Here is a 23,887-nt window from a genome sequence, read left to right as displayed (position 1 = left end):
AGCAGTGAAGACTTCTTTTTGTAGGGTTTTTTTTTTTTTGGTAGGAGGGATTTTTCTTTTCCTTTTTCTTTTTTTTGGCTGAGTGTATGTATAACTTCCCCGCGGTACTTTTTTAATTAGAAGTTGAAACAGTTTTACAGTGAGCATTTATATTTTGTTTTACTTACTTTATCACACATCTATCCATTCATCCATCCCTCTATCCATGTATCAATCTACTTGTAATTGATGTGTTTCAAAATAATTTATGGACAGTGCTATACTTTATTCTTAAATATATTTCTATGCATAATTTGAGTTTTATATTTCTTGAAGTCAAATTAAAATTAAATATAAAAATCTTAAGTATACCATTCAATGAAATTTGACAAATGCATGCACTTTTGCAGTTCGTCCTTTTTAAGGTATAACTCATTACCATTATTCAAGTTTCCACTGTACCTCTTATTGGAAAGTCCCAATCCACACCCCCAAATGTAAGTGTTAATCTGCTTTTTTTCCAGAAAATAGTTTTGCTTTTCCTAGAACTTCATGTGTGACTTCTTTCACTTGGAATACAATTTTTGAGATTTATTCATATTATTGCCTTGCATCAGTAGTTCACTCTTCTTAATGTTTTATAGTGTAACTTAATTTCATTGAAGTCAGTCAGTATGTTCCATACAATGCTGTATGCTTAGTTCACACCCTACTAGATGTTTTTTTTTTCATAAATGTTGCTAGTGTTTCTTGAGAAGTAGGGCATTCTCTTTTGTTGGTTTTATATTTCCTTATGTTTCTTTTTCTGTCAACTTAGTTTTGCATGTTATTGTTTCTAATGGAACTTAGAAAATCTCTGTTAATATTTATGCTCTTGTTCTTCATATTTTACAGTTATTTTAAATTTAAATGTAAAAAAATGGATTTCTTGCAATATATAACTTTATAGGCTCTGACAAATACATATGTTTGGGTCCCCACTCTATAATCAAGATGCATAACAGTCCCTCAACACCCAGAATGTCCTCGTATTACCCTTCCTCACTTGCACCGTCAACCCTTCCCCCTCACTTCCTGCCACTGGAACTCACTGATTTGTTTTTCATTCCTACAGTTTTGTCTTTTCTTAAATGCCAAAGAAATCATACAGATTGTATTTTACCTAGGAATATACATTGTAATTCATCTATTTTTTTTTTAATGAAACCGCCAAAAATTTTGTGTACCCTGAAGTTTTTATTTCTTTAGGAATGGGATTTCTTGTTTTATGTACATGTATCTTTAATTTTATGCAGTGTGGAGGGTTTTTAAATTATAGATCTATTTGTTTAATTCTGCTAGTATTATCCGTTTTTTTCTTGGATGAGCTGTGGTAGTTTTGTCTTTGAAGGATGTGTCAATTAGTAGACTTAGAATTGCTCCCCAACCCAAAGGTTATCTTTTTAATATCTATACTACCTGTTGTGAAGAATCCAAAGTATTTGTCTTCATCTTTCTTTCTGATCACTTTGACTAGAGGTTTATCAGTTTAATAATTTCAAAAAACCAACTTTTGGTTTCACTGACTTCTCTATTGATTTTCTATTTTCCAACTAGTTGGCTTCTGCTTTGATACTATTTCCTTTCTTCTGCTTACTTTGGGTTTATTGTGACAGAAAAAAGTTATTATCTCCCTAGAAATAAATGACAGATTTTGAAACCATGTACTAAGTCCAGATTCAGAGAGAATGAAATCGTGGTGCTATTTTTAATCAGTGGAAGGACACAGAAATTTTTGGTGTTTTAAATATTGATTTTTCTTTCTGTTCATAAGCTCACTCCTTTTTGAACTCTGAATGAAGTAATTCTGTAAATTACTTGGAATTCCAATGACAAGTCTGTGAAATTTACCATTTTCAGAGCTATCAGTGTTAAGAGTATGGGACATCATCTAAGTGTGGCAAAATATTGTCCTTAGGAATAGATTTTATTCTTGACTTTAATCTTAGTGAACCTTTAACCCAAAGGACTATATAGTTTTTACTTGAATTTGAAACATATGGCATTGAGTACTTAAGGTATACAAAGCATTGTGAAGAGATTGGACATGAGTTGACATGAAAAGGATGGATGAGTCACTGATTTTCTTTGACCTATTTGAGGTTGAAATAAGAAATTATTCACATGAGTAAATATATATATATATACACACACACATATGTATATATATTTAGTATGTATTTGTGTATGTCTATATGTAGATATAAAAGAGGGACTTTATGGGATAATCTGGACTATGGAAAACAAATTTGCACAATGACCTGAGAAGTTGAGGTCACTTTTTATAGGGAAATAGAAGAAACTGAGAACTGAATCTCTTACCTTCTGAGCTACTAGAGTTGGCTAAAGCAGGTTGTGCTTTGTGCTGTATTACCTGAAGTCAGGGCTTTATTTCGGTAAAGGGAGAGAATTTCTTTCTCCATTGAGTGCCACGAGATAAAACAGTTGCAGAGGCTGGTACTGCCACAGACTGAGTGAAATGCCACTTTGGGAAGGGTTTGGATGAGTTAGTGACCTCCTACGTCTGCCTTCATCTGCCACTTTCTGCTTCCCAGGGAGGTAAGGAGGGACTCCAGAGGCCCCTGTGCCCCACTGGTCACCATCACCACACCTCTAGAGTCAACATGAACCCAGTTCGATTTCTGGAAACCCTGTTGTGTTTCTGTTTTCTCTCCTAAAGAATGTATCATAGTCATTGTTGCACAAATAGTCATGTTCTTCTGGTAATTTATCAGTCAGAAAAGAAAGCGCAGAAGAATGGTGACCCATTTGGACCCTTACCTGTCTTGGAATGTCACTGCTTCCTTGCCTTTTCCAATTGCCTTTTGCGTGTAAAACTGTCTGGAGTTCTTTGCCATTTGGATTCTAGTACCTCTATATTACCTGCAATTTGTTCCTCAGGTGTAGACATTTGTACTGAGATTGGTTACATTTAATCATTTTGAACCTTTGAAAGATTCATTGCCCTGTTAATAGCCCATTGAAGATGATCCCTGCTGATAACAGTATCTATTTTGCTTATTAACTTTTTATAGCATTCCAGTGCCTAGTCATGGGGAAACAAATGGTACAGCATATATTAGCTCAGTCCTTTCTCAAAGAGGTCCATTTGTCCAGATGGAATCAATAACATTGTCTTTTCAGACCCCCGTACTGAGTAGAACAGTGTCACTTTAAAGTGACATTTTTGTCTCTAGTAACACCATCACGTTCTCCCTTCCAAATGCTGGGGTTTGAAAAGCCATATGTGAGAAGTTGACACATGTAAGAAGCACTTTCAGATTGTCTTTTTTAAGAAAAAATTTCCCCAAATACCAGTTTTTATTTTAAAAATAAAAAGAATGAACCCAGAATATAAAGTGCAGATTGTAACATGGTTTCTTAAAAAAATTTCTAATCCTGTTATAGCTCCCAAAGGTTATGTGGGATTGATGTTATGCAAATTGACATGAATTCTGCAAGAAACACTAGAACAAGTTCAGAGATTTGTGGTGATGGGCCAAAAAATGAGCCAGAAAGTCCTCCGATTTCCTTGGCATTTCTAGGAGTTGGACTGTGCGCATTGTAACAATCGACTAGGTTTCAACTAGTCAAAAAGCACTTTCTTCTGTTTGTGAGCCTTGTTCAGTGTATACTTCTGTGTGTGGAGATGAGAGGGTCAGGGTCGTAGTCATCATGAAAACTGAAGTAAATATAGCTGCAGCCGGTGTGAAGGTCAAAAAGAAAATATAGAACTGTTGACCTGGTCTAGGGTGTGGCTACCAAGACATACATTTTGTGTTCATGTGCTTGCCCTGTGTGTTTATACTGTACATGTAGAACCTAGATTTATATACTTCAATGTAAAAAAAAGTACATATTTATATGTATATTTACCTTTATCATAAGATAGTGGAAATTCCAAAGTAGATAAAACATGGCCTCATTTAATGCCACTTAACTGTCTTAGTTTGCTTTCTGGGGAACAGCCCGGCAATTCTTTCAGCTGCTTACATGCTTGTCTCTCTGCATCTCCATCATCTGTGTACCTTTCGGTTAAACTAATAAACTGGTTTGGGACTTGGTTTGCATTTGCTGCCAAACCCAAAAACAAAAATAAAAACAAACAAAACATATGGCATTATCATTTGAGGGTAAACGGATGGAACTGGTGAACATCATGCTAAGTGAAATAAACCAGACTCAGAAAGTTAAGGGTCAAATGTTTTCTCTTATGTGGAGAGGGGAAAAAAAAATTAAAAAGAAAAAGGAGGAGTGGGTTTTACAAAAATAGAAGGAAGACCAATAGAATAGAGGAAGGGGTTTGAGAAGGAGGGAAGAAGAGAGAGGGTGTGGGGAAACCAAATTATGCTGTGTCCATGTATGAATGTATCACTGAGTAGTTGTATATAAATTATATATAGATACAACTTATATATGAATATATATCTTTTCTATATATAATTATAGCACATTAATTAAAATAATACAATAGAAGGGAGATTAGTAAAGCAAGTGCATCAGGGGAGGGAAGATGAGTGGTAAAGGGAAGGTGCTGGGGAATGAGATTGATCAAATTGTGATGTGCATATACAAATACGGCATAATGAATCCCACTTTTATGTATAATTACAAAGCACCCATAAAAATAAGTGAGTAGTTTTTAAAAAATGACACATACATCCCCATATCTTTCCAAAAGTAATCTCTAATTAAGGTATCAGGCAGTTCTGGAGTTATTTTTATATGAGGTGCTTCCATGTATTGGTGTAAGAAATGTCAGCAGTGGAAGGTTGTCTTCCAAAGCCTTCTTTAGAATTAAGGAAATAGGCCACTTTACTGTTTGGACATTCTATTTCAGTGTTAAAGCAGATTTATTTTCCTCTGTAAATAGAAGCAAGTTTATTTTTGAGACAGATGAAATTAGCTTAAAATTGGTTTGAGTTCTTTTTTAAATGGTTATTTCTTTTGTTGTCTTTAAGAAGAAATATGGGTGCAATTAGATTTGGAATATTGATGTTATATTTATAGAACTACATGAACATTATTTGTTTATGTTTCTAATCACCCAATGTTATATTTTATCTTTTAGATCCTGTTTGACCAAACTCAGAGATCAATTAAAGCACAACTTCAGAACTTTGTTAAAGAGTAAGTCAGTTGCAGTGAAGAGGAAAGAAAAGTAACCAGTTAATGATCACATCTGGGGATTGGTATCTTGAAAGAAATTATGGACAAAGAAGTACTGAAAATATTAGAGTTTTTGTTTGTTTGGTTTGTGAAATGTATATTGCATTTTTTCCTGAGTTAATAATATAAGGGAATCAGATATTATATCTTTCAACAAATCATTTATACCATGAATATGTGTTCAAAATATGTAGCTAAGGCTGTTACATGTATAAATAAAAAATCTATTTCTATCTATAAAAATATGTTTATATACTCACATATACATACATATATGTGTATATTAAACCCAAGGTGGTTAAAATACTATTAATTATTAGAAAACTAAGTTATCTCTTGCCTCTGGTATTTTCTTTGAAGAGAAGGTTAATGTAATATGTGAGAATGAGTCATGGAAGCACATACTTTGTTACATGACCTTTTTCATCTGTTATCACATTTTATATGTGAAATAAAATTGAACTTAAAAATTTAAAATGTCTTCCCAAGTTAGGAAAGTTTCCCTTTTTTCAGAATAAATTATAGACATTATAAACTGTGAATGGTTATCATAATAGTGATAGAATTTATCCCAGAGATGATGTCTCACAGATACTTTATAAATTACTTCGTCATAGACTAATACTCATATTATCCTCATAGAATGTATATATAAAACTTTACGGCATCTTTTAAAGAGTTTAAAGTCTTTTTTAGATATATTTTATTTTAATTAAAAAACTTTTTATCTGCAAATTGTTTTGTCTAGTTCCCTAATAGTAAAAGCAAAGAGATGTTACATTAGGTACCTAAAATCATTAACAAATCAAGGATTTCACATTTCAGAATATTGGAATGGATATGGTTGGCCTTCACTGTTATAATTCTTTTAGAAATTGGGATGTGTGTATATGTGTGTGTGGACTTATTTGTGCCCTTTGATCTGATACTTGCCTATAACAAGAAATGAATATTGGGATTTTTTTTTTTTTTGGGGGGGTACCAGGGATGGAACTCAGGGGCACCTGACCACTGAGCCACATCCCCAGCCCTATATTTATTTAGATACAGGGTCTCAGTGAGTTGCTTAGTACCTTGCTTTTGCTGAGGCTGAACTCATGATCCTTCTACCTCAACCTCCCAAGCTGCTGGGATTACAGGCATGTACCACTGAATATTGTTTCTTAAAGTGTAGTCTGTGGACCACCCATAGCAGTAAAATTAAGGTGTGTCTAAAAACAAAATGACAGTCCCCCACCACCACCAAAAAAAAAAAAAAAAGACTAATGAATTATAATCTTTGGGAAAGGGCCTTGGAATCTGCTATGGTGGTTTTTATGTATACTGTTGCTTAAAAATTATTTGATAAAAATCATGGCCCATGCCTATGAATTTATTTTCAGAAAAAAATTAACTTTATGTTAATTTAATTATACATTTTCACCTCAAGTTATATAGATTTCAACAATAAAATGTTAGCTTGCAGTATCAGAATTTTTATATACAGGTAGAGCATTCCTAATCTGAAATCTGAAATGCTCCAAATCTGAAATCTGAAACTTTTTGAACACCAGTGTTTGAATATTTGGATTGGGGATGCTTAAAGTCTACACATATATTCCCCAATTCAGAAAACTATGAAATCTGAAACTCTTCTGGTCATAAGTATACTTCTGAAAAGAATACTCAACCCATAAGTGGGAAATAATATATTTTATTTTGAAGAGCTAGTGAGTATCTGTGCATGATGAAGTAAATAAATGGAGGAACGTAAGAATTCAATTCAAAAACTATTTTGCCAAAGTTTTTCATCAAGAAAGTTTCATGAAAGCTTCACTGTTTTTATTTTTAAGAGATCTTAGAAAATTCAAAGATGCCAAGAAGCAGTTTGAAAAAGTCAGTGAAGAGAAAGAAAATGCATTAGTGAAAAATGCCCAAGTACAAAGAAACAAGCAGCATGAAGTCGAGGAAGCTACAAACATTCTAACAGCAACAAGAAAGTGTTTTCGACACATAGCCCTTGACTATGTGCTTCAGGTATGTATTATATGTTTTCACTTTTACTAAATAGGGCATTGTGTTTGGACTAAAAAGAATAAGTAGCACTTTTTCATTGAGTTTAGAATTGAAATGTGATCTTTTGTGAAGAAATTTCACCTGTGTGTTTTTGTGCATGTACATACACACGTGTGTGTGTGTGTGTGTGTGTGGACATGCATACCTTTGATTCCAGTTTCTTCTTTTAACTTAATTATAACTTCCCCCATTTTTAAATGTTTTTAAAAAGTATTTAAAATTGCCATATGTATTTTATTATATGGAGTTGATAGGTCAATTTAATTAGTAGGTGACTATCAGACTTTTATAATATTGTCGGTATTTTTTTCCTGGCAATAGTGAAAATATAATTTTTATTAATTATATGTTAGCATCTTTATATATACATCCTTTGTCACATTTCTGATTATTTCTAAAAGAGTGGATTCTTACAGGTATTAAAGCTCACTGTATTGCCAAAATAAAAATATTTCTAGAAGTAGTTTTCTCATATTTTTGCATTAGATGCTATTTTTAAAAATTAGAGATCTGGGGCCAGGGTTGTAGCTCAATAACAGAACTCTTGCATAGCATGCTTGAGACCCTGGGTTTGACCCCCAGCTCCACAAAAACTGTAACAACAAAATAAAGTAAAATACCCTAGAGATCCGTATTTGGTAAGTTCCTTGTGATCTTTTGTCTAATGTATAATTTAAACTAGTTTGAATGTGATAGGTCTCCAAAGGAATTCAAGACACATGAAAGATGAAGGCATAAGATATTATTTCACATGTGTATTATGTTTCTACATCTTGGTGTTTAAAGCTTAAAAGCTTTAAAGCTTAGGGAGTTACCTTGTCCAGATCTCCTTTTACGAAACAGTAGTGTCTTCAGAGATTGTTTACTTCAAGATGATTGTAGGGTATTCCTTAAGAAAATGTTGAAGTAACTACATATAGAAATTAGTGATTGAAACTACTTAGGTAACTTGGCAAAACAGTAGAAACTGAACTTTAAGATTTTTTTTCTATCTAAATTCCTTTTCAGTAGGTAGAAAGTTAAATTTTTAAAAATTAATTTAAATGCAGTATACTCCCTTTGTGGGTGAAAGGCTTCTGTAAAATGGAGTCATCTATGTTTGCTCTGTCCTGCGTCCTACCTCCCTTTCATACTCTTTCCTCCCACAGTGAGTCCCCACCTCTGACCTTCTCTAAAGTGGCTCATGAGAGGTCTTATTCCTTAGGCATAATTAATTTTTGTCCTACTTGGCTATTCTGTGTCACTGAGATGGTAGACCACATTCTCCTTCTTGAAACATGATTTTCTCTTGATCTACTTGAAACCCTTTTTAGGTTCCCCTCCTAACTTCTGTTTCTTTTCAATTTCAATTTCTGTCTCAGCCTTTTCTCCTTTGTTTGTGATTTTCAGTCTTTTTTTGTGGTCTCATCTTTGTTCCCATCTATTCTTTTCTTACTTTCTTATTCTCTGACATTCTCCTCATGTCCCTTGCTTGAAATACTGACTGCACATGGAAGAAAAGGTCCATTTTTTCACAGAAGTGCCCCATTCTCAATGTGTCTAAAACTGAAATCTGTCATCTTCCAAAAGTGCTTCCGTCTTTTGCTGTCACTAATTCTCTTGGAAGTTCAAAATGGGAGAATCATACTAGCTATTTTTATTCTAAAACTACCATATCTAGCCACAAACTATCTTGGAAACACCTTTCAGTTACCTCTTAAATCAGTTTTCCTTATCTTTGCTGTTTCTAGTATGGAGCATGAGATACTCTTGTACAAGTGGCCTTCTTGCACTGATTTTACCTGCCCTGTCACTGATTCTTTCTCTTTCCTGTGGTCAGGGTTATGCAGATTTCCAGGAAGAATGAATCATTCTTGCCTCTACTGCAGTTAGATCACTTTACACATTTACTGTAAATATGTGTTTACATGTCTTTTCTATTCCTAGGTTGTATCCCTAACTTCTAGTCCAGTGGTTAAAAAGTAGATAGGTAATAAATATTTTTTTTTTTTGAAAGAGCAAAATACTTAAACTATGAATTTTTATATGTGAAGGAAGTTGAGCTAAAATATTCAATACTTTCAAAATTATACCTTATAAATTATTCATTTCCTTTGGTGTTTAAACCTCTCGCCCCCTCAGAAAAATGTTTGGTTTTTCTGATGAGAACCGTCATTTCATTTTATTCTGTGACCAAAATGTCTATTTTAGAGAGTAGTAATAATATCCAAAGTTATAAAGTTTATCATGCTTTAATGTCTTTGTTTGAATTCACTATTTTTTGCAAGAATTTAAATGCTGTTTTTCCTTTCCAAATAGAAAAGAAAAAGGATATAAAATAGGTGTTTTTAATAGTTTTCAAAGTTTGTATCATAAGCTGTTTACAGTCTCTGCTTTTACTTAGAGCATTTGAACATTAGGTCTAATGCTCTAATGCTTAGAGCATTAGAATTAATATTCTAGCTCAAAACTCAGTAGGGTTTGAAATAGATAAGCAAAAGAAACTAATGCTTAGTTTAGAAAAGTTATTTAGGGCAGAGCATGGCAGCACAAACCTGTAATCCCAGCTCTTTGGGAGACAGGCAGGAAGATTCCAAGTTTGAGGGCATCCTGTATAACTTAGCGAGATAGTGTCTCAAAATGAAAAATAAAAAGGGTTGGGATGTACCTTAGTGGCAAAGAGTGCTGAGATTACTTAGGCTTTTAAAAGTTTATTTAGATTTTTCTTTTTTTTTTTTTTTTTTATAGTCAGAGCTTTAAAATTATAAAATAGGCAGAGAATTCAGCAGGAAGGTTATAGTCATAATAATTACTAATAAATTTTTAACACTACTAGTAAAGAGTGAATGATTCTAGAGTTGAGAGAGATCCCGTGAAAGGCAAACCTATTAGTTACTTATCTTTCATTAAGTTTAGCCCAATTACAATATTTAAGATCCATTATTTTATTTAAGAAATTGAGTGCTTACTGCTGCCTGGGGACTGGAGCTAAGAATAAGGCAAAGATCCTGATCTCATGGAACGAATACTTGAACTTGAATACTTATTTTTTTTTTGAAAATAAATAAGGAAACATACGGTAGCTCTAAATGCTATGGATAAATTTAATCAGGTCAATGTGCTAGATAGTATGCAAGGGACTGCATTAGACCTTTGCGAGGAGGAGGTATTTAAGTTGAGTCCTAATTGATAAGAGATGGCCTCAAGCCCATGAAAGGCAGCACATCCTGAGTGTAGATGGAACAACTAGTACAGTGGCAAGCAGGTGGGAGATCTTGGCCTGTGGCTGCAGTTGCAGCACAGTAAGTGGGAAAGTAATAGAAAGCTACTTGGAGAGGGAGTCCAGGGCCTCATCACACTGGGCCTTGCTGGGCAGGGCGGGAACATAGAAGGTTTTAAACTAGAAGTATATGATCTTATTTATATTTTCAAAAGATTGTTCTGGTGCCCGTGTGGATCATAGATTGTAGGGAATCAAGAGGGGAAGCAGAGACTAGTTCATAGACGCTTTCAACAGTCCAGAAAAGAGGATACGGTGATACAGTAATAAGAATTTGCATTCAGGCTCTATGTTGATGTGCAAGTAGATAAGGAGGATCAGTAAAATATGGAATTCTCAGAAGTTCAAATATCGAAATAGTTCTATCACTTTGATATTGTAATTTTTCTTGTGGGGGGGCAGGTACCAGGGATTAAACCCAGGGGCACTCGACCACGGAGTCACATCCCCAGCCCCATTTTGTATTTTATTTAGAGACAGGGTCTCACTGAGTTGCTTAGCACCTCACTTTTGCTGAGTCTAGCTTTGAACTTGATCCTCCTGTCAGCCTCCCAAGCTGCTAGGATTACAGGCATGCACCACTGCGCCTGGCTTGATATTGTAATTTAAATAGCCAAGTTTTATTGAGCTAAAAGTGGTTAAGAATTTCATTGGTATATTCATCTTAACTTTTTCCTGAAAAAAAGGTCAAAGGTCAGGTTAAAAACCTGAGTGTTCATCTTATTTTGGAAAAGTATTAAACCATCAAGATAAACAATTTTTTATAATATTGAATAATGAATTAGTTTCTTAAATAATGCATAGGTAATTAACCAAGTGTATTTTCCTCCAGATTAATGTTCTTCAATCAAAAAGGAGATCAGAAATCCTAAAATCAGTAAGATATTAATTGAAATAATGTTTTAAATATTTTATTATAAAACTACATAAGTATTTAGAGCAGCATCTAGTATACACATACTTGGTTTATAATTGCTATTTTTGATCTTTATTTGTATATCTTATATCACAGAAATCACTTTTACTGTGTCTCCTTCATGTTGTAGTTTGTGTTTCTCATCTGTGAGTGCACTGTGAGTTCCATATAGTTGAACTTTGTACTGTTCTGTTTTTATTTTCTATTATCTTAATATAGCGCTCATATACTCGATGCTAAGTGCTATTTGGTGAATAATTGGAAATGGTTTGTGTAAAAGCCACTTTTGAAATGTATAAAAATAAAATACTATTGCTTTTAGGTTTTGAATTTTCTCTCATTTGTATTTGTTCTTAGAAATTTTTTGCACAGCTGAGTCAGGTGTGGTAGTGCACACCTGTAATCCCAGTGATTTGGGAGACTGAGGCAGAAGGATCACAAATTCAAGGCCAGCCTCAGCAAATTGGCAAGACCCTGTATTAAAATTAAAAAGAGCTGGGGATGTAGCTCAGTGGTAAAGTGCCCCTGGGTTCAATTCCCAGTACCCCCCCAAAAAATTCTGCATAACCTCTTTCAAAGTGTTTGCATTTTTCTTTATAATTGTATGTGTTGTTTAGACTTTAAAACATTTGAGATTGAGAATTTAAGTGAGTAGTATCATTTGGATAATTTTTCCCTTAAAGTTGATGTGTCAGCTTTTTGGTTTGTTCTTTGGTGCCTGGTTACAAAATGAATGGGATGAAATTTGAGGATCACTGTTTTTTTGGTTTGTTTTGTTTTTTCTGAAGCCTTTTTGTCTCTGGTGACAACGATATATATTTCTTAATCCCTCCCTTCTCCTTTGACCTTAAATCTAACAAGAAAGTGAGCAGAGGGAGGTATGAGGTAGTGTTGCACTCTTTTATTTTGAGAACTTTCAAAATAATTTGTCCTCTTTGAATTTGTTAGCAGAAGTTATTTTTTTTCTCCAAAAACTATGTACTTAAATGTTCTTCACTTAAGTTTTTCCTAAATTTTATGTTTATATTCATGTGATATCTTATCAGGTAAGTACGTTATGCTTGCTGTTTTTAAAAGCTGTTTATACCCTGCTTGTTTTCTAGATTGACAGTAATGGGTGGACAGTAATATTTTATGATGGCTTTTTTTTTTGCCAGGTAGAATTCTGCCACATAAATGTACTAGGGATGGACAAACTACTACTACTACTACTACTACTACTACTACTACTACTTAACTCCTACTACTACTACTAGTACTACTACTACTTTTTCTCCTCCTCCTCCTCCTCTTCCTCCTCCTCCTCCTCCTTCTTTTTCTTCTTTTTTTAAAGGCTAGGCTGTAAATATGATAGGTTTTGCAGGTCTTGTGGTCTGTGTTGCTGTTATTCTACTATGCCCTTATAATGAGAGAACAGACATAAGTCCATATGTAAATGAATGGTCATGGCTGTGTTCCAATAAACCATTTACTTATGGACACAAAAATTTGAATTTCATATAATTTCTACATATCATGAATTTCCTGTGTGTTTTTTTTTTTTTTTTTCCTCATTTTCTTCCAATCATTTAAGAATCTAAAAGCCATTCTTAGTTTATGGGCCATCCAAAAACAGGTGGTAAGACTGGATATGCTGTGCAGGTTGCAGTTTGCTGACATGAACTGTCCCATAGATTATCTTTATCCATGAATGAATATTTAAGTAATTTCCATGTTTTTGACATTAAAACATAGCATTTTAGTGATCATTGTAAGGAGTAATTTGATTATTGGTTTAGGATAGATTTATAGACAAAAGATTACTTACAGAGGTTAAACATTGGGTGGGGTTTTAAAAAATATTGTTAAATTTCAAGAGTTATATACTATTTCCATCAATAGTGTGTGAGTATAAACATTTTTCCACATTTAAACCACACATTACAGTTTTCCTCTCTCTTTCCTCATTGGTAGATAGAAATTGTGATCTCATTGTTGAATTTTTCATTGCATTAATTCAAGTGAGTTTGAACATTTTTCCATACTTTTTTGGCCACTTGCATACCCTGTAATTTGTCTTTTTTTCTTATTCTGTTGAAGTATTTGCTTTTTCATATGGATTTGTAACATCTTTTACATATTAAGTTTATTAATTCTCACGTTTTTCCTAGTTTGTCATTTGTCTTTTAATATGGGTTTTGACGTAGAGAGAGATTTTACATTTTTTGTAGTTCTACCTATTTCTGCCTACCATCTTTTTAAAAAACAACTTTGTGTCTTTTAAAAATCATATTCATAAAGTTATGTAATCATTACCATGATCTAATTCTAGAATGCTTTTCCTTTTGTGAGTGTTGTCCTTTCATCTTTGTGTTTTGTTTAATTGGTTTTTCTCCTAGAAACAGAATTTTCTGTGGAGGATTCTTGAGAATTAAGGACCTTGTGACCTATTTTAGATTTCAGAGAATTAAACAAATGCCTCTTATTGCTAAAAATAACATGGATGTTCGAAGATTTTTTTCAGTATTGCACATTTAATTATATAATTCTTTCCCATGTAAAACTTAAAAATAAGGATGATTTTTCTCTTTTGGCTAAGTAAAATGTAGAAAAACTTGGAAAAATATCTTAACCCTTAATGTCAGTTTTGGATTTGTGGAATGAATATAAAGAAATCTCCATGTTGGCAAAGTATGTTGACTTGGTTTATTTTTGGTATCTTGAGAAACAAACTGAGCATTCCCCACTTTATGTTGCTGTTAGTGGTCTTATAGGTTGTAAAATGCTTGTCATTGCTTTTAAGAGATTTATGTATTTCCTCTTCTTATCTTTTTATGTCTTATATTTGTTTAAGGGCTTGCCAGTAAATTTAATTCAAGGAACACATTGATATTTTCTATTGTACCTAGGAAGATGGTGAAGTTATTGAAAATTTGATTATTTGAATAAATGATATAAAATTTGATCATCTAGATATAGCCTAAACACCTAAAATTGTGGGCACTGCTAAAATTTAAAATCACTGGAGAATTTTTTAAATAAATTTTTTTCTTATTATATTTGCAAGTATTTAAGAAATACTCTTAAGAAAAATGACTCAGTTACTTTTAAGTAGGTTTTACATTTTGACTTCTTATACAATAAATTTTAAACATTAAATAGGATCAAGACTTTAAAAAATTTCCAAATATCTACCTTAGGAATTGATTTTAAAATGGCATTTTTCCCCCTATTAGATGTTATCCTTTATGTATGCTCATTTGGCCTTCTTTCATCAAGGATATGATCTATTTAGTGAACTTGGGCCCTACATGAAAGATCTTGGATCACAGGTAATGTCAAACTGCATTTTCTTGATTCTGTATTATACATTGATGTTTGTATTTTTATTTTTTTGCGGTCTTGGGGATTGAACTCAAGGCCTTGCACATGCTAGGCAAGCAGCTCTACCGCTGACATCCCATCCCTTGATATTTGTATTTTTAAGAAATTTAGCATATTGGATGATTCAGTGTTTCTTTTACTTAATAAAGAAGTTTGATTCTATTGCAGATCTATGCATGGGTTAAATGTGTAACCAGAAATGAAATTAAAGGTAAAAATGCTCTTATGCTATAGATTTTATATGAGGGCACTAAAAAGGAGACTATAATAATAATGTGTCTATTTTTAAGGACACATAGCTGGATTTATTTTAAAATTTCTCATGTTTGTACAATTGAGTTTTATTATCCTAACTTGCTCTCATTTGGATTACAGCTTTTTTATTTTCTAAAAATTATATTTTGCTATTTGAATGACATTTTAGATTCTTAGGATTATAGAACTGAAACTTTTATTGCACACAGACATGTTTGGGTATCTCTGTGTGTTTTAGAATTAAATGTGTACATACAATTATATGTATGGAAATTATTTTTCACATTTGATCAGAATTTTATATTAAATATGTTTGGAAGCTGCCCTTTTTCCTTTTTTTTTTTTTTTTGTTGATACTGAGGATCAATATTGAAGACCTCCAGTGTACTAGGCAAGTGCTCTACCACTGCACTACACCCTCAGCCCCTAGGAACATTGTTATTTATTGATGAGTTTTCTTGAACTCTTTAGGTGGTTTTCTTTCCCAAGATGGTTCATTATACTTTGAAGGGGGGGGATTAAGGATGAAAAATAGAGTTTAGGGAAATTGGAAAAATGGAGAGTGAAATGAGAATGTCATTCACTGACCAAAGTATATGTGTGGGGTGCATCTGGAGATGGTGTGGGGGCAGTGTAGTGAGCAGGGTCGGTGCTATGAATCACACATTATCTCTATTAACTATTGAAAGAAATGACAAGTCACCACTCTGTTAACCTCTGTGCTATATGCCCTTTTGTATCAGTTGGGATAAGGTTTTTCTGTAAAGGATAGAGAATTGAGAATACTATAGCTAAAACAGATTTCATTTCTTCTGCATAAAGTCAAATGCATCGTGTGATGGCCAGACACTTGATTCTCAGGATCCAGACTTATATTTTGCTTCTTATGGTTCAAAGTGACCGATGAAGCGCTGACCATCATACTCAAAAGTCCAGCTAACATCAGAGGAAAAGGGCCTCCTTAAGGACATTTCCTGGAAATTGTACTTGTTACTTCTGTGTACCTCCCAATGGACAGTGCTTAGTCACAAGGTCACACTCACTGCAAAGAAACCTGGGAAATAGAGCCTTCCTTAATGCCAGAATATGAGCTGCTACCGTTTGGGGTTCTGTTGTTAAGGAAGAAGGAGATACTGGGGACAGCTGGTCTTTCCTACCGTATAGGGGAGGGTTAGGGTGTTGTAGGAACATATAGACAGTACAGTCTTGGTGGGGAGAAGGTAAGACCTTCCTAGGTTTTAGGCATTCCTCACAATCTATCGAACACTGGACTGTACCTTTATCCTACATTAAATATAACTTGTAAAGACTATGAATTAAATTGGAGTCAACAAATTGAAATAATTATATATTTTGGACATTTATTAATTTCAGTTTTACTGGATTCCCTCCTCCTTCCCCCCACAAACATATTCGTAGGCACTTGAAAAGCATCTGATAAGTCACACTTCCTGTAGTGCCTAGGGGATAATATGGCCTGTTTGGCGGTGACTGGTTAGGATGTTCTTTCAATAATTCTGTGGTAGATAATGCCATCTAAAACTCAGGGATAACTAATTATTTTTTAGTATCATCACCATCATCATCATCATCATTGCTTTTATTTGGTCAGTTGTTCTGTACCTTTAAGATTTGCTTATACCATTAGGAAGCCAATTTGAAATCATAAAGCATCTCGAATGATCAGGAATATGTGTTGTTGAACTTGTGGGAGCTGGTTGCACTAGTTTAGCTGCACTACTTTTTGCCACTTAGGGGAAAATCACCATTGTCTCTTCTTTATAACTTTGTAACTTCCAGAATTTGCTTGAGGGAGTCCACAAGCAACCTAATTTTTTTTATTCAAGGACTGACACACATTGCAGGGCCCAGGACAAGGCCTCCTATCGTGTGTGCTTGGCATTATGACTGTACTTAAAATTTTTTCCTTGAGGAGACATGGACCTTCTCGAAGAGGATTTAATACCAGAAAAATAGAACTTCTACTTTAAAGTTTAGCCAAAATACCATTTTAGGTAAACTTAAATCAAGTGACTTATTGCTGCTTATCTACGAGATAACTTGGAATATGATTTGAAAAAATACTCATACCTTTTCTTTTCTTTGATTTTTAAGCCTGCAATTTTCTCTTTTTCTACTTTTATAGTTGGATCGACTTGCTGTGGATGCAGCGAAAGAGAAAAGAGAAATGGAGCAAAAACATTCAACCATTCAGCAAAAGGTACTTGAGAGGAAAAACGTTAAAGATGATTGATTTCCATTTTACTTGTGACTCAAGGTACCCTACTGTTAGAACAAATTCTTTGCATTCTTACATAATTACATAAATTTTTTTTTCACAAACAGTAAAATATTTTTCAAATATTAAGGTATATGTTTTATTATCCTTTCAGATCAAAATATTTGAAGATCATGCTCTTAAACCAGTTTATAAAAAACCTTAATCTCTCAGGGCTTTAGTTAAAATAAAAGATGGTCCTTAGCATTTAAAACACAGTTCATATTGGGGTACCACCTATGAAGTAACCTCCTTCGACGTGTGTGCACGTGTGCTCGTGTGTGAGAGAGAAGAGACACACTCAGTGTCAATGTTAAGGACTTCCAGGGCCAGTGACCTTAGGCAGCATTCCCTCTCTTGTGTGATGCCGAATGATGTTTAACTTGCATTGCTTGTTAAATTGCCTACTAGCTTAACTAGTTTTTTTGAAAAGTATGTTTTAAAAATGAAGCCTCAAATATTAAAGTTTTTATTTCTTCATGCTAAAAGAGTTGAGTGTGACATGCTTGAAACTCAACCGAGTAATATTTTATCGTATATAGTCAATAATGTTTCTTATGAAGCAATCTGAAAATAAAAAGAGAGAGTTAGAAGTTGAATGCAGTAAAACAAGTATATGACAGGATGCTTTCTGCCTTGCTTTAAATCTGTTCTCTTGGTGTTGAACAGTAAAGTCAACTTTTGTTACGGTTTATTTAGAACTTAAAATACTGGTAGACTAAATCTGACATAAAAGATTTTAATGGAAAAAGTAAAAGTAAAATTAGTAATAAAAATACAGAAAATTTAATGGCTTATTCAGGCTAAAAGAGAAATTATATTTAAAAAATAAAGAATTTTTTTCTATCAGACTATCTTAGTTACTTTCAAGTTTTTGTCAGATGAGACTATTTTTTCTTTAAAGTTAGATTAACTTTTGGTTGCATAACTTTAATTTGATGAATAAAAATTCTGTAAATTTAGTAGGTACAATATCATGTTTGGATGAATAACTTGTTTTAATGATATTCCCATTAAAAGAGTGTTAAAAACTGAGACCAGTCATTTTTAATTAAATGAAAGATCATGGTATTTATAGAAATATGTGAATATTTGCTTAAATTAAATTATTTAATGATAGTTTATATCTTTTAATATCTTTCCCAGTTGAGTACATAATTCAGTGTTGTATTGAAGGAGCCAAACTGGTTAAGTTTTAAATCTGAGATTAATTTGATTTAAAATCATATATAACTGTTTATGTTTAAAGAAAATAGTGCTATTTTTGCTAATTATGAATACTTACCTTTTTTCTGCCCTTAAATGCTGACACAAGGCTGCATTACAGGTAAAAAAAAAAAAAAAATTAAGGGACAATATATCTAATGTGATTATTTAGAATTTTTAAAGAATTGCATTGATGAGTTGAAGAAAGAGTGATGGCATGAACATTCATATTCATGCCTTAGAATATATGTAACATTTCTGAGGGACTTATACCTAGAAGTAAAACTGTATCAGAGAGAGTATATATGTTCGCCATTAGTAGAAGATGCTAAACTATTTTTCAAATGTTCCCATTGCCCCTTGCTATCTTATTATATTGTGAGGGTTTAAAATTTTTACACGTTAGTGATTAGATATGGACATCTCTTTGTGTTTTTAATTAGCTCAAGCACCTTATGCTATATCTATTGGTCACTTGGGAGTGTATTTGTGAGATGTCTATTAGTCTTTCCTTTTTCTGCCAGGTTGCTTGTTCATCAAATCCTTTGTATGTTCTGGATATAAGCCCCATTGAGGCGTGTATGTTTTAAATGTTCATATACTTTTTCAGTCTTATGTTTAGTGCTTTTTGTGTTTTGTTCAATAAATCCTTCCCATCTTAAGATCATAGAGTTCTCTCCTGCATAGATTTGCTTTTGATGTTTGGATTTCTAATACATGTGTGATTAGGTTTTTGTATATGATAGTAGATAGAGATAGTTTCCTGTTAGCTGATGCAGACCAGTTATTAAAAAGTTTCTTTCCAAACTGTTCTGTCATATAACCTGTGTTATACCTCGTGTTCCATATATCTAAGGTTGTTTTTCAGGGTCTGTATTCTGCCCATTAGTCTTAGTTATGCCAATACTATGCTGTCTTAGTTATTAGCTTTATAGTAAGTCTTGATATGTAATAAAACAAAACTTCCTGACTTCTTTTTAAAAAATGAATCACCCTAGTTTTGCATTTCCACATAAATTTCAGGAGTCACTCTTCATGTTCCATAAAAATAACCTTTGTGATTTTGATCGAGATTATATTAGACCTGCAAATCAGTTTGTTTTATAATATTGTCTAATGCATGAACTTGTTCTCTATTTTCTTTAATGGGCTTCATAAGGTTTTATGATTTTCTTGTATATTTTTGTTAGATTTATTCCTAAACTTATATTACATATGTTCTTGTGAATGTTATTGTCTAAAATTTAATTTTGTTTCCTTCTGTTATATTAGGTTAAGCTTGATTTTTCCGTAGCGGTTTTGTAAACTAGTAATCTTGCTAATTCTTTTAATATTGATTTATCCCTGGATTGTTTTGAGTGTTCTGTGTAGAAAATCTTATTCACAAGTTATGATGACTTGTTTCTTCCTTTTCAAGCCTTTACTTTTATGTGTGTGTGTGTGTGTGTGTGTGTTGTTGTTGTTGTCCTTGTTGTGGCCTTTGCTAGAATCTTTATCTTAATCTCAAAGGGAAGTGCTATTGATGGTCTTTCTTGTCTTGCTTGCAACTTCAATAGAAAAGCCTCTCTTAGCTTCCCTTCTATTCCTGGAACTCCACATGAAAGAGCCAGCCCTCCTTATAGCAAATACCCTCAAGGTGAAAGCAGAATTCCTTGCTCTTTGCCTGTTTGGCTTCCAATTTTCATTTATTTAATCTTTTACCTTTGGATATTCCTTCCTACTTTGTCAGATCACTAATGCATTCAGAGAGATTCTAACAGTGTATGTTTCATCCAACATTATGAGTTGCTTAAATTATGAATTCTACATTTCAAATACTGTAATCACATTTTAGGTACTTTAAATATTAATAGATATTAGTAGTAATTAAATGAAGACAGTTTGTCTCAAGAAATGTAATTGAGAAATAGAGAAGCACTTACTTGTAATGCACTGCACATTCAAGGAAGTCTTATTTTATGTTTTATTTTACTTATATTTTTGCAGTGCTGGAGGTTGAACCCAGGGCTTTATGCCTGGTAGGCTTTGTGCCTCCAACTCCCTTATTTTATGTTTTAAGTAGCATCAGGGTTATTAAAAAACTGCAGATGTTACATATAAAAACTTTAGAATGTTACATAAGTCAATTATATATATCACTGACTTAATCAGGTCTGTATAACTAAATAGATTATGCTTAGTATTGGGGATGTAGCTCAGTGGTAGAGGGCTTGCTTAGTGTGTGCAAAGCTCTGGGTATAATCCCCAGCACTGTGAAATAAAAAATAAAAGTAAAAATAAAAAATAAATAAATTATAACATCATATAAATTTTAAATGAAGAAATTGAAGTTCCTCTGATTTGTTTTTCAAAGAAAAAGGAGAAAATGCAATGACTCTTATAGTTTCTGCTTCATTTTATTATTTCATATTATGTCTTTTTATGGTTAAAATTTGAAAGGTATCAGATTTATTTAGTTATTTTTTTTAAAGCTGAACTCGATCTATTTCCTTTTCACATCTGAGTAGACAGATTTAGAAGGCTCTTGGGTGATTCTCACTCTGCCTCCCCTCCAATGCAGGTCCTTCACATCTCAGCTCTCAGCAGGTGGTCATCCAGCCTCTGCCAAAATGTTTCTCAAGACAGGTAGCATTCTAATTTTAATCATTGGTGCAGGAGTAAACTTTGAAAGTTCTGAGACTGATTTTTAGAATTTTAAATTTGATGTGAGAGTAGCAATCTTGAAGTTTTATGGAAAATACTTTGGAAGTTTACTAGGAAATATTTTAAATAATTGGATTTCTGATTTCCAAACTGTGACTCTTTGGAGGAGAACTGAAACTTTGAATTGCATTCAAATATAGACTTGAGTGATCAGAATGATTGTAGAAGACTATGAGTGATTCCATAGTCCTCATTAAAAAAGTGAGCTTAATATTCCCACTTCAGACTGTGGTCTTAAGGTCTTTCTCCTTTGCAAAACTAAATTTTATTTTAGGAAAAAAGTTCCATAGTTCTTTTATTTCTGAACTTCCTGAATGGTAGAGTTATTGCTCCTGTTAGATTAAAAAAACTGCAATGGTAGCAATATATTTAGAAAATAGTTGTAGATTTAAATAATCCCAATTAATTAAAAAAATTAACACATCACTATAAAATACTGGGATAAAAATGAAAGCATTTTAAACATAACATCCTGTGTAATATTTAGTTGTTGACTTTGTCTGTTTGTATGCTTATTATTTTTACTTTCAATACAATTTATATTGTTTTCTCTTTTACAGTATATTCTATATAATCATCTGTGTTTTTACACCATCATTACATATCAGTCAACTGAATTGAAATATATTAATATGTTGAAGCATTCCTCAATTATTAAGCATTCAGTTTCCCCTCCCCATTTCTTATCAGTATTGTTATAACAGTCTTAATAGAACGTGGGTTTTTTTTCCCTTTTAATCTCTTTCCCTAGGATATATTTATTTTTCTGTGTAACGTAAGTCACATGAACTTCTATGTGTTATTTTGTCTAGGATTTCTCCAGTGATGATTCTAAGTTAGAATACAATGTAGATGCTGCAAATGGCATTGTCATGGAAGGATATCTGTTCAAACGAGCCAGCAATGCCTTTAAAACTTGGAACAGGTAATATATTTGAAATGCTTGTCTTGCTTCTTCCATATTTGCAGTTTTCTGACTTCCTCCGTGAATTGGAAACTCTTTCTTTATAATTCTCCTAAATCTGTAAATTCCTGAGTAGCTTTCCCTGAACCCAGTCCATTGAAAAAAGAAGGCTCGCATAAGTAGGTGAAATATGTATAAGAAACTGTATTTTTTCTGTATAAATAAAGCAAAGCAAAATAATTTTAGACCTTAAAGCAGCAAAAGATTGACTCAAAATCATCTTTCTGAGTATCAGTGATTAATCTTTTATTCAAGGATACGTCTTTCTCCCCCCCAAAATAAAATAAGTAGTCAAAAATTTTGTGATAATTTTGATTAGTGTTCAGATTCTGGCTAATTGATTTACTATTATGTTATTGGTTGAAATGTACATATTTTACTACTGAAGCAGGATATAAATTCATGTAATGATAGAGAAGTTTGGTTTTGTGTTTTAAAAAAATGGACATTAACAAAATATATGGAATTTCCTTGCTAAATATAACTTAGTATACATTTTTGTTAATTTAAGTGGAAACATTTAATGTTTTATTGTAATGGGTTCCTAGTACACTTATTTTTATTTCTTATAGTTGAGGTTATATAAAAAAATTCATTGATTATTTTCAGATGTCAGTGATTTATTGAGCATTTCCCTAGCATTTGATATTTCCCAATTCTTAAATGTTACTTGGTTTTATTTGAAACAATTTTCTTTATCTGAGATTAAATCAAAATGGAAAGTAATTATATTTGATAATAAACCTCTTTTAAGTTGTATAGAACTTTTGAAATAGTACATGAATATAGGTCTAACAAGTGATTTGGTTGAAATGTTTCTAATTTTTATAGGTTAAAATGAAGAGTTAAAATTATGTTTCCTAAGCTGTAAAATTTAGGACAATAATATTTGATGTCTTTCCAGGAAAATTTCTGTAGCTAGACTAGGACATTTTAAAAGAATAGTGTGATTGGTGAATCTTTAAAATAATAAAGATTACTCAACCAATATGGATTTACTATATAATGTTAGAATTGATTTTAACTTTAACCTTCAGATTTCAAAACAACCTCCTTAAAGTTTAACAAAATGAAAATACAATAAATACATAGAAATATATTATTTTGTTAAGAAGAAAAGAAATGAACTTCCATGGAATACTTCAATGAGATATGATCTCAGACTGCAAGCGCAGTAAGTGTTAGGGGAAAATTGCATTGCCATTTAGGGCAGTAGAAGAAAATTAATTCTGGTTCAAGCATGGACTTTTTCATTTTTAAATTATTTGTTTTATGAATTCTATTAATTGACATGGATATTAAAATACAAATAAAATTGAGTAGAGAGTAACTGTTAAATCCTCAATTGTGGTCATGTTGCCTACAATTTGCAAAGTGGAAAAAGACATTGCCTTTGGAAATTAGGCTGCTTTTAATAGGAGAGCCCATTTATATGGAGTGAGAGGATAGTTATTGATTAAAATTATAGATTATAGTTTAACACCCAAATTTTCAATAAAGAAATGGAGCTTTAAAGAAATGATTGAGAGAGAAAGATTTATTTAGCTTGCAGCTTCAGAGTCTCAAATTCCAAAATTGGGCGGCCCCACTGATTTGGCCTCTGGTGAAGACCTCATTGTGAATGGCATCACAGTGGCAGAAGTGTGACCAGAAGCCAGAGAGTGGGAATGAACCAGTCTTCTCTATAAAGAAGTTCCCACT

The 23,887-nt window shown here is 32.7% G+C and overlaps 1 protein-coding gene across 13 annotated transcripts in view; it reads left to right on the top strand.

The window, feature by feature from the left end:
- Acap2 (ArfGAP with coiled-coil, ankyrin repeat and PH domains 2) overlaps positions 1-23,887 on the top strand; it is a 127,293-nt gene that overhangs the window by 65,332 nt on the left and 38,074 nt on the right. For 6 of the 13 annotated variants that reach the window (XM_047563528.1, XM_047563531.1, XM_047563524.1 and 3 more), the window contains exons 5-11: positions 5,090-5,148; positions 7,020-7,203; positions 11,334-11,378; positions 14,633-14,728; positions 17,182-17,256; positions 18,629-18,640; positions 22,035-22,147. In XM_047563528.1, coding sequence (XP_047419484.1) covers positions 5,090-5,148; positions 7,020-7,203; positions 11,334-11,378; positions 14,633-14,728; positions 17,182-17,256; positions 18,629-18,640; positions 22,035-22,147 — 584 coding nt within the window. The remainder of the gene's footprint in view (positions 1-5,089; positions 5,149-7,019; positions 7,204-11,333; positions 11,379-14,632; positions 14,729-17,181; positions 17,257-18,628; positions 18,641-22,034; positions 22,148-23,887) is intronic. The other 7 variants (XM_047563534.1, XM_047563529.1, XM_047563532.1 and 4 more) reach the window with 4 other exon arrangements.

The sequence above is a fragment of the Sciurus carolinensis genome, chromosome 9 (assembly GCF_902686445.1).
Source record: "Sciurus carolinensis chromosome 9, mSciCar1.2, whole genome shotgun sequence".
In the NCBI taxonomy this organism is placed as follows: Eukaryota; Metazoa; Chordata; class Mammalia; order Rodentia; family Sciuridae; genus Sciurus; species Sciurus carolinensis.
The sequence above is the reverse complement of the archived record's forward strand: the minus strand, read 5'-3'. Positions and strand labels throughout refer to the sequence as shown.